At 37.8% G+C, this 15,940-nt stretch overlaps 1 protein-coding gene across 2 annotated transcripts in view; it reads left to right on the top strand.

The window, feature by feature from the left end:
- ASZ1 (ankyrin repeat, SAM and basic leucine zipper domain containing 1) overlaps nt 1–12,196 on the top strand; it is a 37,302-nt gene extending 25,106 nt beyond the window's left edge. For both annotated transcript variants that reach the window (XM_042018088.1, XM_042018087.1), the window contains exons 10-13: nt 3,459–3,571; nt 9,445–9,550; nt 9,989–10,102; nt 11,960–12,196. In XM_042018088.1, the coding sequence (XP_041874022.1) occupies nt 3,459–3,571; nt 9,445–9,550; nt 9,989–10,102; nt 11,960–12,112 (486 nt within the window). In that variant the 3' untranslated portion in view covers nt 12,113–12,196. The remainder of the gene's footprint in view (nt 1–3,458; nt 3,572–9,444; nt 9,551–9,988; nt 10,103–11,959) is intronic.
- The last annotated feature ends 3,744 nt before the right edge of the window (nt 12,197–15,940 follow it).

Here is a 15,940-nt window from a genome sequence, read left to right as displayed (position 1 = left end):
TAATTTCGCTCAAAATCATACCTTCTGTTTCGGTGTTCTAAATTGTTTGAGGCTCCCTGTTCTAAAAGCAAACAAAGCTTTGAACAAACTGAAATAACTACATGGATCAGCTGCTTCTACACAGGAAGATAATATCTGTAAGAATTGAATTGCTTTGGCTCTTAACTTTGCGACAGCAGGAAACAGTTCCTGAAAAATAAGTCATCCTTTGTGCATGGACGTAAATTAATTAGTGAGTCTTCAGTTGAGAAGTTAAAAAATGACATACCACTCTTGGCTTATTAGCACTTCGTAAGTTATCCTAAATTCTTGATGCAGTCTAGTTTTAGAGCTCTGCTAACGGTTTTTCCCCACGCTGCTGATAGAACAAATCTAATCTGTTTCCTTGTAACTTCAGAGTTGAAAGTTTTTACTGTGATGGCAGACTTTCAGCTAACAGCCAGCTGTTTTAAATAGCCTGGATCTTATTACTACAAAGATTAATGATGACCTCTGACGGATGCCTCTGAGCCAAGCTGCTTTATATCCAGGGAACTGGGGAGAAATCCTGTCATTAACATGATATGCTTTCTTCCATCAAACAATATCAGGAAGATATTTTCTCTGTAAATATCTTTATCTGTATTCTACAACAGAGCCTAAACAATGAGTCTTTCAAGCTGAAATCCTTGCATTCCTTAAGCTTATAAACTGTTCCATTCTGGAAAAAATGTGTTCAATATACTGGGACGTGTCTATTCAACATTTGGAGGTTTTTGTCTACTACTTATGACATTCGCATTTTTTATTTTGTTTTAAGCAGTTTTCTCATAAGGTAGCAACAGAAGTAATTTTGCTTCTGGATGCATTTAGGACTAAAAAGGTTTCTTCTGACATTTTATTTAGTTTAGAATAAGAGAAATTGTCATCCTGTTTTGGATTTGAGAATGTATAATGAAAAGTTGACACATCAAAATTCAAAATATAATCCAGAAATTAAACTACATAATTAGATAATTATCTGGTCTATATCACAGTTCCAGGACTCATTTCTCTGCCCCTACTCCCTGAAAAAAGCATTTAATATTTGACAGAAATGTGTCAGGTTATTAAAATTAGTGGTTACTTGGGCAAAGTGGCATTGATACAAGAGTTTATGCATAGCTTGACTGGTTTTATCTGTGCAGTATATCATCTTTCATGTGTTGAGGCCATCTTATTCACCTCTTGTCACGTTCATGCTGGAGTGTGAGCTTGGGGCTTGGATTTGGAGGGGCTGCTTTGTATGTATTTAAGTAAAGAATAAAATAGATGTTCCTAGAGTTGATCTGGCTAAAATTGAGAGTGCTTATAGTCTGTTTGACAGATATAAGCAAGTTCTTGTACAGCACTTTCACGTTCTTAAACATGGCCACTTCACAATAATACTTGCATAATTTGGACTGCAGAGTGCAAGTGAACCAACGCCAACTTAAAATTTCACTTATCCTTCAAGAAGGGCTTACTGCACTGTGGTTGTTCCATGCATTCATTCTTGCATGAGCAGTCAGATTCTGGGTCACTTCGTGTTCTTGCAGAGATGGTCTAGAAATGGGAAAGTAGTTTGGACTGATCTATCAACCTTCCGCCTCTTGGTTCTGCACCTTCTACCTCCAAATGCAGAATTACTGTGGTGGTAGAAGGCTTTATCTATAGTGACATTTATCACATTCTGTACTTCCTGACACATATTTTTCAAGATGTGGTGGTGTTAAGTGATCCGTTTGCAGAAAAACAAAATGATATTTTATTTCTAGAGGAACAAAGTGCAACATCTTCCTGATAAGCTGGTCAGAAAGCTGCATCCTGATTTGCTGGTTTCAGGAATGAGAAGGTGGAGTCAAAAGCAAAGGCAGTCTTCACAATAGTCCCTACTTTAAATAAGATAGTTTTAATCCTCAAGATGCTATTGTGTAAATCAGCTTGCTTCTTCATGATGAAATGACTGCTGTAATGCTTTGTAAGCCTTAAGAAAATATTAGTTCATTACAGATAGGGCTCCACAAGGCAAACCTGAGAACTAATGAATTGAGCAAACTTACAGCTCAACACAAGTGAAGCAGATTATTTATAGGAAACCCAGATCTTTCTATCTTAAAGCTGCTAGTGATATTTGCTAAAAAGACTTCAGTAAAATTTATTCAGGTACCCATAGAAACCTGTTAGAAACTCAAAAGTTCTTGACACATGTAGTTAAATTCCCGATTAATCTTGTTGGGATTTTGCATTGCTGAAAAACTTACTTGTCTATAAACTTAACATGGTTTTGAAATGTTTAAAGGCACACTTGTGAGCCCATAGTTACCTGTTACCTGTAATTGGTGGAGAACCTGGAGGACAGTTTTATGCAGTCACAGTGAACATTGGGTGCCAGAACACTGGGTCTCAGAGAAAAGCAAGCATTTCCCTAGGCACTATCTTTTCCCTAGAATTTCGATCTGATGTGGGTTGTCAACTGTTTATTCAAAATTCTTTCTGACAGGAATCTGGGAGACTGCAAACACTAATATCTTCCAGATTTTTGAGGGTGCAGAAGGTAACTTAAAGTCCTCAGAATATCAGTGAGGGTCCCATACAGCCTAGCTTTGGAGACTCTAAGATCCTTGCAGTCTCAAATGCCAGAGTGGTCTACTCCTGTTGAGTTAGATACTCAGCTGGCACCTTAGGAACAAAGTCAAGAGGTTTTTCACTTGTGTGGAGGAGCATCTTAGGGCTGCTGCTACCAGAAGTCCTGCATTGCACAGCAGCCTGTCAGATATGAGCAAGGAAAAGTATTGAATGTGCCACAGAAGCATTTCCCTTTTAACAAATGAACTATTCTTTAAGTGTTCTGCAAGAAAACTCTCAGCCTAGGATTTAAATATGACTTAAAATTCAATCTGAGATACTTGATGGATAGCACAGCTGCCAGTGTTTTCTGTTCTAGGCATCACTTAGAGAATCTCAGTTACATAGTATATATCTTTTGTGTTTTCCTTCAGTTAAAAAAGATGTCTTCCTGTAAAATTCTCTATTTTATGCTGATTTGATAGTTTTCACTCTTTCTTTGAGTTAATGCTGTATCACCATAATGATGATTCATTATCTTGCTGTCAGAGATGATTCTGAAATAGAAAACCTAACATCCTAACAACACAGGGGTACTTAGGCAAACTGCTTTTTTTTTTTTTTTTTTTAATGAACCCTAAACAGATTTTCTGAGTATCCTGTGCAATTTCGGTTTGGCAGCTCCTCATCTCTTGCCATTTTGTTCTGCATCATTGAATATTTTCTGTGGTTTTAGTTTTTTCTTTGTCACTTACATACATTGTAGCTGGTTGCAATAGCTTAAAAATAACTTCTTTTGAATCTTAATATTTAGAAGCTTGTGCAGTAAGTGTTATGGTACTGTTATGTCTAGTTAAGTTTAAAAGTAAATAATATTTGGAATTACTCTTTAGATTGGCATTACAAATCCTGGAGATCAACAGAAACTCGTAGATGCTATTCACGAGCTGCAAGTGGAAGAAAAAAAAATTGAAGATATCTCAGAAATTATGAAGCTGGAAATGAGGTATTAATAGTATATCTAAGGAAATGGAAGTGAAATATTAACTATTTAAGGTGACTGTGTTATTTTCTGTGGCTCAAAGGTAAAAGTGTTTCACACCTTATCCCTTAATGCATAACATTCCTGAGAATATGCGAGTTAGTGGATTATGAGAGCTGGTGGTGGCTGTGTTTTGCACAAAGAAAGTTGGAAGCATAGACAAGGTAGGCTCTGCTAGTCTTCCAATCAAATCTGTCTGATTGTAAGATGCAATTTTAAAAAGTGCAGGAGGGAGAGATGCATATAACTTCTGCACAGGCCTTTAATTTTCAACTCCTAATACAATATCTTGTACATGTGTATCTTAAATCATAAATGCTTCTTCCCTTTAGATTCCAGATTTTTTCATTGTTTTTCTCTTCCACTAGAAGCAGTTTTTAAAATAATCAAAATATCTCTTTTTTTTTTTCTCTTACCAATTAAGCAGTTTAGAAGCTATTTTCCTTATCATAGATTGTATGTATCAGTAGGTTTATAAGGAAACTTTTTAAAGAAAGTGTTACTCCTTCAGATTTCCATTCCAACTTGATATTTTTTCTCATTATAGTATTTAAGCATCAGGTCTGCAACACCTCTCATACTTTCACTATAGTCTTGTGCAGTACCATGGAAGCCAGGCCTGAGCTGAGAGGTACGTTCCTCAGCTATTAAACTTAATAAGTTGCCTAAGCACTGCTAGAGCACTCCACATCCAGCACAAAATAAAAAAGGAAGGATACAGTAAGTACAAAGGAGCCTTAAGATTTCTGAAGTCTCTTGTTCTTTTTGTGGAAGTACTTTTTTTTTTTCTGGAAAGCACAACTAGACTTCAGTTTAAATTCCATGGTCATATCTTTCCTCTTCTTAATTCCCAAACTTATAGAAGAATAGCTACTAATAATGGATTAGATAGTAAGGGTTCAGCGCCTCTTTGAAGTGTGTATATTCCCCTGTTGACTAGTGATCTGACAGCTGTGCTGGTACTGTCATAAATATTACTTCCCTCTCCAAAACAGTGGGGAGAACTGTCTGTATTATTTGAATGCTGTAAGGCTAGAGTCCCTGTTAGTTATGTTGTTCATTGGCCCAAAGAATATGCTTGGGTTCAAATTCAATCTGTATGTGTCTCCATGCCTTGGAGGGAACTGAATTGCACTGACACTCTGTGTTAGCAGTCATGTCATAATGTGATCCTGCCATAGTGTTGTCTTTAGAGTCCCAGTTCCATGAGACTGTCTAGTATGTATTCCACTCCCAACCAATTATTCATACACTGATTGCTCCCAGTGCTGGTGCTGTGCTGGTATCTTTATCCATAACTGTGTTTATGAAAAAGAGACTTTGTGGCCTGCTTGAGCTATGTTTTTGCAGCACAATGCCAAGTTTGAGCTGTAGGACATGGGAAGATGTGCAAGGCATTTGAAGAGGCTCTTGAAAGACTGAGATGGGCTGAAGAGCAGGGAGTTCATGTCCTGATGGAAGACTTTGATGTTGCTTTTGGTCTGTGAGGAGATAAAGAATTGGCTGGATAGTCACTCTGGGCAAGAGTTGTGGGCAACGGCTCAATGTCCAAATGAAAACTAGTAACAAGTGACCCCCCTCAGGGGTTGGTGTTGGGGCTGGCGCTGTTTAACATCTTTGCTGGTGACGTGGAGACTGGGATTGAGTACACCCTCGGTGTGTGTGCCAATGACCCTGAGTTGTGTGGTGTGCTGGAGGGAAGGGATACTGTTAATTTTCTTTGTTTCTGAATTTCAAGTTCTTTTACTCAGAGTTTGGATTAAAACGCAGGAGACACCAGGCTTTTCTTCTAATTGTTGTTTATTATTTTCTTATCTATAGCACAGCTGTATGATATGTGCCTCTTAGTTGGCAGGGTGGAAAATGGCCCAGAGTTCTAACTTCCAAGGCTTTTTAAGGTCCAAATTAACCAATTATGAAATACCAAGTAATATGTTTTTACTTATAATCCAATAACTATCTATTCATGGTCTGCAGTGCGAGTTTTTTGAACCAATACCAGAACACTCAGATTTGTGAAGAAGGAAGAGAAAAGATGAAGGACAAGTCCACACCCAAAAGCCTCCATATTGTAACCTATTATTACCTATATCCCCTAAACCTAATTTTCTACATCTCTACATATTCCACCCAGTGATATGAGTTTTAATTACACAGCAACAACCTCAGTGTTATCACACAACTTAGGAAGCTTTTCCCAGGATTTTGGATCGAATACAGTGTACTTCTGAGGATCACTGCCTCTCAGTACTGATAGGCTGAAATTCTCAGAGCCCAGGGTTCCAGCAGGATACCATTCAGCCAGACCTTGACAGGCTTGAGTGGTGGATGTGGGAAATTCCGCAAGGCCAAGTGCAATGTCCTGGGTCAGGGCAATCCCAAGCACAAGTACAGGCTGAGCAGAGAATCGACTGAGAGCAGCCCTGAGGAGAAGGACTTGGGGGTGTTGGTTGACAAGAATAATAGAAACACAGAATATCCTAAGTTGGAAGGGACCCACAAGGATTATCAAATCCAACTCCTGCAAGAAGCTCAACATGACCCAGCAAATGTGCACTTGCAGCTCAGAAGGCCAATCGTATCCTGGGCTGCATCCCAAGAGGAGTGGCCAGCAGGTCAAGAGGGGATTCTCCCTGTCTACTCCACTCTCATGACACTCTACCTGAACTACTGCAACCAGCTCCAAGACTCCCAGCATAAGAAGGATATCAACCTGGAAGGGAGTTCAGAGGAGGGCCACAAAGATGACCAAGAAGGCTGGAGCACTGGTCCTATGAAGACAGGCTGAGACACTTGCAGGTGTTCAGCCTGGAGGAGAGAGGACTATGGGGAGACCTTAGAGAGACCTAAAAGAGCCTACCAGAGAGACGAAGAAAGACTTTTTACAAGGGCATGTAGTGACAGGACAAGGGGGAATGCTTCAAACTGATGGAGAGCAGGTTTAGATATGATGTAAGGAAGAAATTTTCTACTGTGAAGGTGGTGAGATATTAGAATAAGTTACCTAGAAAAGCTGTGGATGTCCCATTCCTAGGAGAGTTCAAGGCCAGGTTGTATGGAACTTTCAGACACCTGGTCTAGTGAAAGGTGTCCCTACCCATGGCAGAGGGATTGTAACTAAATTGTCTGTAAGGTCCCTTCCAACTCAAACTATTCTATGATTCTGTAATTCTCCCATCAAAACAAGTGCGTACTTTCAGAAGAGAATCCTGCAAACTTGGACACGTCCTGCAGTACTGAAGAACTGAAGTTCCAGCATGCAGGAGGGTATAAACCAGTATGATACGGATACACCCTAAGTACTTTAACAGCATCTGAGCCATTTGTATTAAAATAGAGACTTTGCTGCTGAGCCAAGGTGGTAGGCCAGAAATCTGTTAGGTGCCTTTAGAAATGGATGTTGGCTCTTCAGTGAGCGATAATTAGCTACAGTTTAAGGGGACTTTGCCCAGTTTAAGCTTTATGCATTTTTATGTTAAAATGTGTGCTTTTTTCAGATTGTTCCACAGTAGTGTTTAGTACATACATTCAAGCAGAGCAGCTTAAAAATTTGAACAGAGGGAGTAAGTGGAGAAATATAAAACATCATCCATCACCGTGTGTGGCCAAATACAATAAAATACCCACATGGTATCTGGTGCAGTCTCACACACCAGTCACATATCTTATTCCTAGTATAGTGTGGGTTTAGATCATATGTAGTTCTCAAAACCAGAAAATAATTGATTTAAGACTGAAGTACACAAAATATGACAGCACTTCAGTTATGGCAAGCACTGCATAGTTTCCTAGAAAATTGCCTGACATGTATTCTAGGAATCTGACCTTGAGACTAAAATCTTAGGCTATGTTTACATGCTTTTATATAAAGATTTTACTTTCCACTTGTTCAAAGTCATTCTGTGAGAAGGAGAATCAGTCATTAAGTCATAGAAAAACTAACATAGTAGAAAATCTTGAACTGATTGATTATAAACTTACGGAGTGTCTAGCACTATTTAGCCACTGATGTTTTGACAGCCATTAATTCTTTTTAAAAGTGATCCTTTTTTGAAAATATTATTTCCATTTCTAAATACAAGAGCATGTCATTGCAACAGGTATAAAATTCCATGAAAATAGGGAGTTTTTAAAGAACTATGGTGTAATGAAGTAGTATGATAGATTAAATGTTTTTTCCCCTCCCTGATTCAAGCCCATGACATACTTTATATTTGCCGAGTGTCCTTCCAGATTTCCAAAGTATAATTTCCTTTGTGATGAAACACAAAAGGTGCCCTAACTGATCCCAGCCAGCTAAAAAGTTATCTTTCTAAGTAGAAGAAAATATTTGCGATTATGGCTTGACTATAGTAATGTGGGAGGAGCTTTCAGACTATCTCCAGATGTTTAGTGTTTGTGTTCTTTACTGAAATACTCAGTCCAATTACATTGTTCTGAAACAAGCAATAGTTTATTTTATAAAAACAAACTAATAGGCTTTTGTACTTCCGCATCTTCATGAAAAGCATGTGCAGTATTGGTTTTAAACCTCCAGCATTCCTATTAATACTTCTGTATATTCTGTTTTAAGCGTTAAAGTCTTAACAGTTCAGCACTATTGCAAATCACACATGTCCTGAGCAGTGGCAGAAATTTTACTCACTAATGATCCTGTGCCCAAAGTTGAAGGAAAGTGCTCTATGGCCTAAATTCCATCTCCATTTAGATACTTGCACTGCATTGGCATGTAGCTTAGTTTAGCTGTTTGACAAATTTCGTGGATACCTCTTTGCCCTCAGAAGCAAGAAGCAAGTGGTGTATGTTGCATTTAGGTTTAATAGCAGATTGCCTAGGGAATGGAGGAATGTTAAGAGTCTGAATTAGTTTATTCAGATCCTATGGATCTGCAGAACAGGAAGATCTGCAGTAGGAACTTGTAATTGTCTCTTGGCCCTGCCTATTACTCACCCATATAGCTTAGAGTTATCAGAAACTTTCCTACTGGAGATACAGACACTTCTCAGGAGTTCCAGAGTTTGAGAGCTCACTCAGTAAAAGCAATTGGATCCTCTTCTTCCTTGCCTTCTTTCCATCTTCCTGGTGAATGGCAACAAGTTTCTGGCCAGCACCATGATTTATGACTAAAATTCTCTGACATTTCCGGTAAAGTTGAGTCAGTGTCATGTGGAAGCTCTAGAAACTTAAAGTTGAAAATAAACTGTTAAATTTTTCTATACCTTTCTCCACTTTTTGGAGACATGGAGCAAACTAATTTTGAGAGTTATCTTCCTGCTTGTATTTGAACACCAAGTAAAAATTTTCTTCAAAAAGGTAACATTGGATATTTAAGGCTCTATGTTTCCAGATCACAGAATCACCAGGTTGGCAGAGACCTCTAAGATTGAGTCCAACCCATGCCCTAACACCTCAACTAGGCCATGGCACTGAGTGGCAGATCCAAGGGCCAAGCCAGTATTACTGAATTCTTACTTTCTTCCACTCTGCTTTAAATGACCCTAAACCTAGTCATTTCAGTCCTAGCTCCAAAGTACAAACCAGACTTTTTCCCTCGCATCTACCTCAAAAATGTAAGCTGCAGGTCAAAAATATTGTCCTTCCAAAATAAGGTGGGGGAGGGAGAGGATGGGATGGGACAAACAAGGGGGGAAAAAACCAAACTTGCTAAGGTGTTAAATGTCTTTAACTGTTTGCTGTTAAAATGATACTGGGTTTTTTGTGTGTTATGAAACTGCATGTTTAACTCACTAGCCAGTGTTGGAAATCCATAGGTAATATTTGGCTTGCAAAAAGTTACAGCATTTGACAAATAACAAAATATCGTTTTATTTTTCTAGTGAAGATGAATTCCTCAAGTTTCTTCAGAAGTTGAATAAAGAGTGTAGTAAGCTGATCATTCCTGTGCAGACCATGAATAACCATTTCCTCAAAAATTCTCACAAGGTATTCAACCAAACAAAAGATTGATTTAGAGTGTATTATTCCACCTTGTAAAATGAAAACTATGAATACTATGAAAACATGAAAACTATGAATACCAACCATCTTGGTTATTATATAGTTATATAAAGCTGTCCAATGCCCTTTCTCTAAAGGACACTTCTTAAAAATAATTTATTTCAAAGAGTTAAGCCACACAACTAAAGGAGATTGATTTGTTTCTTCATGTTTCTACTGATAGGAGAGTTGAGGTGACAAAAGTTTCCAACAAAGGCTGCTAGGAAGTAGTAGCTTGTTGTGCATAAATCATACAATTAAAACCCAGCATAAATGCAGTTATAAACATTTTCTGGCACTGTCTTTTGTGATACATTAACTGTAGAATATTAAATTATAATCTACAATTATGTAATTATGGCAAATAACTGTATTTATTAACAGATGGTACTGCAGTGGGCACCAACTGAATGTTATATTGAAGTCTGCAAAGACTTGATTTGCAGTGTTAACAAGTTGGGAGAAGAAGTTGGCAAACTGAAGGACCTGGTGGTGGAGGTGGGTGTGTGTGAGTGAGGCTGTTAAATACTGTGTACAAGTTCCTGATGCAACCACAAATGTGGCATCCATCAGGGAAATGTTTCATACCTTGGTCTGCCAACGGCTGTTTAGCTTTAGCTTGGGCATTGCATTGCTCTCTCCCCCTTCCACCTTTTCACGGACAGAATGAGAAATAATCTCGAGTATTCCACTGCAGTGTGGAAAATCTCCAAAAGAAAGCACAGTCTACCTGTGGAGAATCTCCAAAGGAAAGCACAATCTGCCTTTTTCTTTCTACTGCACGAAAGAATTAATTGGAATTTATCCCTGTGCTCTTGGACAACCACTGTGGCATAGATGCCACGCTGAATACTTACACTCTTACTTTTTAATTAAGGAATCTTTTGTTTGGAATTATTGACTCACAAGGAAGATACTAAGGTTTTATGGATTGAATGGGAGGCATCCCAGATAACTGCAGAGTGACAAAAGAAGAGGGTGGGAGAGGTCAAGGCTAGATGTTAGCACCACATCAGTCATTCTCAAACCAACACAGTGACACTCTCTTGTCAGATGGGGTCATTTTAAGTAATAGGCTGGTAAAATGAACGGCCACTGGGGTAGGGTAAATGGAGCATCAGTGTCAGAAAGGAATCTGTTGCTGAATGAAGCCATGTGGAACTCAGACCTTGAGTATAATGCTACTAATTCAATTTCCTGTAGTTTAAGTAAATTTAATGTAGTATAACAGCCTTCTCCCAATAAATCACTTAACAGCAAATATATTAAGAGGTAGAAACTGTGGCAAAGAACTTACTAGCTATTTATTCCTTTTTTTGCATATGCAATCATCAATTGTGTATATATTTGCCGCCTATATATGCAGGCCAGTTATAACGGCTGGGAGGGTTCCAAGTTTGGTGCCACTTGACTTTATCTGTACGTAAGGTTTAATAGCTGTCAAGATGAAGCATGGTATCTTTGTGTCCTGTGTGAAACCGCCTTCTAATTACTTCAAAAATGCAATTCCTTTTTTAAATCCTGTTATGTTTTATGAATTTCACTTACGAGTGCTTTAATACAAGGCATTTTTGTTTTACTTAATTTATGATGGAGCACTTTTGAATGTAGAGCACCCAAGCGTTTAGTGTGAACGTGTGAATCGCGTTTAGTGTGAACGTGTGAATCTAAGTGAAACAGTTAAACCTCTTACATAAAATGTTTGTATAAATTCCCTTGAAGTCTTCAGTACTGTTTGCTAACCTTAATCATTACAAGACTTTGCCAGCAGTACATGTCTATAGCATATAATTTTTGAAAGTGCAGTAAGTGAGATGGCCTTCCAAGCATTATGAACTAAGGTAGAAAATAAGAACCTAACCCTGCTGTCCTTTATGACAAGGCTCCGCTCAGGTTCAACATGTATTTGAGCAGGTACTTGTAAGGTACTTTCCACTCTTCCTTTAATTTCAAGAAAGTCTAATCTGTTATGTATTTAACTTCCTTTATAAATAAACAGTTGTTTTAGTAATTAAATGGCAGAAGTTCTAGTTAAAATGTTTGACAGTTGGAGTTCAATTGTTTTGTTACTAGATTTTTGTAGCATCTAATAATAGCAGTATTTTACTGCTGAGTAATTAAGTTTGTAAATGAACAGTTCGTTTTTCTAATATATGTTACAGAATGATTGAACATCAGATAAGATGAAGGTTTACACACATTTATTTCAAATTAAGTAGAACAGAGACAGAAAGAAGTAGTATCAATCCTAGATGCATGCAGATTTTTAGGACTGGGTGCTTTATAATCTACTTAAGAAGCTTTCACACTAACTTTTTTTTTGTACTTTTTACATGGATTTAACATCTGCCTCAGCATGAAGAGAAGAATGAACCTAACCGAGTGAAACCTCCAGAAAAAGCAGCCACCTTGGGAAAAAGATTAGTAAAAATGGGAGTGGTAACACTGCTTGGATTTGGTTTTTTCTTATTTACAATTAAATTAGTAGCAAAGAGAACCCAAAAATAATTTTAGTGCTGTTTCCGATCATATCTGTAGTATCTAGTATGTACTTGGATCTAAAAATAAAGTTATTAAAAATGAAAACTGTTACTTAAGAGTATCTTAGGGTTTTATTTTGAAATTCATTGTTGTTTGAAATTCATTGTTGGTATAAGAATGCAGGTCTAAAATCTTGTCAATGCTGCGTTTCTTTTTTTAGCATAAAGCTGTGATTATTGCTTACTAATTACTGGTTTCGGTTTTTACTTTAACTGTTCAGAGGTGAACATAAGCAAATTCTGAGTATATATCATGTTTGTATTTAAAATTATAATGCAGATGTGTTTTGGGGGTTGGGATGGTTTAAAATATTTTAAGTATCATGTTCAGTTTTAACTTGATAAAGATCTTTTCTCTTGCCGAGAGATACGTGTGGGGTTTTTTTCTTTTCACAATCAAGAGAACTATGGAAATCTTGTTACATATAGCCTAAAAAGTCATTTCCCACTGAACTATGATACTTAAATTATGCCTGAAATCTGCTTCCTTAGGGATACTCACCTCTATTAAGAGTTTCATCACATCTATTAAAAGAATTATAGTAGTCCTTAGCTATAAGAATGCAGACCTTAGAAGGCATAGCAGCTTGTTTTTTCTTGGTCTGGTCTTTCACTACAAATTTTTTCTTAATATTTTCTCCACTTAAAAAGGTGTTTGTAATCCCACAGTGAAACATTTACAACTGGTTTTGATCTGCTTACCAAACCAGCTATGTTAGGAAAAAAGGGAGTTGGTGTAAGTGAATTCAAACTAGTTATGTTTTTGCAGGTTTCAGTAAACATCTGTAAAAATGCTGAATATTTTGGAAGGGACATTTTTCTTTCAAAATGAAACAAAAGGAGTCTAAAAAAACATAAACCTGAATGGGTGTGTGAAACTTTTGGTCTGTAAGTTTTCAGAAATGTTGTGTGGAGTCTTAACCTTTCATATTCCCTCTAGAGAGTAGTAAGGAGAAGATGAAAACTTGAGTGCTATTCCAATCACTGTTACCACTGTTTTCTGCTTTTTTGTTTCAGAGAATTGCATTGTGTTAGTGTGTTTCCTTGTTACTTGAACTGTTTTACCTCCTTTCATCCTTCAATGCCAGGAACATCCTACAGATTGATGAAGCCAGAGGCAAAACATAAGTTCGGGGATTTTTTTCTGTTTTTTTCTGCTCCCAAGCTGGTGTCAGAGTGGCTAAGCTGTATTCACCACCACCATCTACCAGAAATGGAAGTGAACATTCTATCAGCATGAACAAAGTATAGAAAAGAAAATATTTTAAAAATGGTTCTCTATTTCTTCATATTGCCTTAGAATTAATCCTAAACTAACAGGGTGCATATTGTGAAAGGAAGAACCTTTTATATACATACCACTCCTCCTCTAATCAGCTTGAAATACGGTTCGGTTCAATTGCAGTTGGTCAGTGATGGGATGACTCACAGGTAATACTAGAACTTTGACACCCAGCATCTTTTGGGAGTTTCTGTTGGGTGAAGATTTTTGGGGTTGGTAGTGGAGGGGGAAGTGGTCAGGCCTGTTGTTCAAACTGTGTTTCCTACATGTACTCTCTCATTAGTTAAGTGGAATTATTTCAACCACTAGTAAGTGGTTGAAAAGATTTCTGCTTCTTAGCCTGCCCTTCTTCACTTAAGTGACAATTTGCATTAACAAAGCCACTTCAAAGGACACTGAATATAACTTCCATTTCAAGAGATGCGTTTTCTGCCACTAGTAGATCTTGACATTTGAGACAATAGAAGTTTAAACTTTTTTTCCATGAATTTGGAGAAAAGATCTGGTCAGATGGAGGCCTTTAAGCTTAACTTGGAGCTCTTGCAGTTGAACAGAAAATCGGCTCCAGAAAAGTTTTATCGGTATTTAACTAAATTATTATGCCTTTGGTGTAAAGTACTTAGGAGGGAAAAAGTAATGCATGATAGTTGCTGGTAATTTTTTTTTCCAGTGTGAGAGTTACAGTAAAGTGATTTTGCAGAAGTGAGTCAAATGTCTGAACTTCAGGAGATGACCTCTAAAATAAGTTTGGAAGAAGCTTGGTCGTTTTAAATTATCTTATGGATCACCTGTTTCTGATGCTTGTAGTCACAATTGCAAGCACACATGTAAACATCATTTGGGTTAAACATAAGTTTTGTGCCAGCAGCATCCTTGGCATCCTGCACTGTTCAAGTATAGTGTTCAAAATTCCATAAACCGCTCACAAGAAGCAAGGGAATTGGAGTAACCACTTCAGGCTGTTTTCATTAATTGATTGATCAGAAACTGCGCTGCATGAAGAGGACATGTTAAGAGCCAAAGGAACAAAGAATATTTTAACATACCATATCATGAAAAAAAAAAATTGCATTTACCTTCTTGGATTCCAAACTCAGGCTTAAACAATGCATTTCAAGAACCTTTATTCACTTTCATGTTGTTGCAGTGCCTCTTTCAAATTCTCTGACAAGGTGTCACAATATGGTAGTGATAGGGCAGGAAGCAAAGAAAAAGTTTCCTTCAACATCTGGCCCCTGAGCTACACTGTCAGAATTCTTACCCCCACCAGCACCTCCTAAGGGAGCCTTCATATGAAAACGTCCCTGCTGTGAGGCCTCCTTCTGCAAGTCGTCAAATTGCAGTCATTCTCCTAGAACAGTAAGAATACAATGATTTGCACGTCTATGAGGGGATTGGAGGAGAATGCTAAAGAGCTTTGCATGTATTAAGCAGGTAAGCTGCGCAGCCCTGCTGCTGTTGTTCTCCTCCTACAGTAGTGCAAATTGAGATGCTGAGGATTGAGTGAATTGGACCTCGGGCCAAATCCTTCGGGATACCTAGTTGCTTAAAGATGCAGTGAGGTTCCTACTTGCAATGTTATTGGATACCTAACTTGTTTTCATAGGGATGACTATTCATAAAATGGCCTTTTCTGAATCTTTAGGCTGTTATGTAAAATTAGGGCCTTGGGTGATCCTGTGGAGATCTGAAAGAACTGCAAGTTTGGTTTTTTTTAATTTTCTCATCTAAGATACACTGTGGCTTGTGTGTCCTGTGTCTCTCTTCTGTGCCTTGGGATTTGCTCTGCTCTTTAAATTTGACTTGTGCAGTACCTGACCTGTCATAAGGCATTACCCTTAATTATTCTTGTTAGCCAATTACAAGTAATAAAGAGTAGTTTGGGGTATGTGTATTCTTAAATTGAGAAAGAGTGAGCTTTCTGTTATAGTCTCCATTGACTTCAGTATGTGTTTGGTTTATCTTCTTTTATTTCATCCAAGTTCCTTGTTGAGGACAAGATTTAAAATGTGCAATTTATTCTTCTTTCTTTTGTTGTCTTTGAACCCCTTCAGGTGTTCCCCAAAGCTATCACTTCCTCATAAGGGTGAGTAGGTGTTTGCATCTGCCTTCTGTTTCACCTGTTCTGCAAAAGCTACAGGTCGTCTTTCCCAAATAAAACTCCTGTGTTACTGGTGAAGTACTGCAAATATTGCTTTGGATCTTTATGTACAGAGACTTCAGTTCTGATACCTGTTAGTAGGTAGCAAGGCTACAAAGCCTTGAAGGTCTAACAGGTATCAGAACTGCAGATTTCTGCTTTTAAAGACATGTATTGTCATTTCTTTGTTCTGGAGGCAGGGGGACGTGTATATTTGAAAATTTACATTTCCCTATTCCAGAAATAGGCATTTCCAGGTAATGGGGCTATACTGAGAAAGAAGTGAGATACAACATGGGCTATTCCTGACATGAGATGATTATGTGGTGGGTATCCTCAACAGTTTTAATAGCTGATAAATTCTAGTTTTTATC

Source organism: Corvus kubaryi, unplaced genomic scaffold (genome assembly GCF_017639235.1).
Source record: "Corvus kubaryi isolate FWS band 111438036 unplaced genomic scaffold, C.kubaryi_AGA036_p1.0 137, whole genome shotgun sequence".
Classification (NCBI taxonomy): domain Eukaryota; kingdom Metazoa; phylum Chordata; class Aves; order Passeriformes; family Corvidae; genus Corvus; species Corvus kubaryi.
The sequence above is the reverse complement of the archived record's forward strand: the minus strand, read 5'-3'. Positions and strand labels throughout refer to the sequence as shown.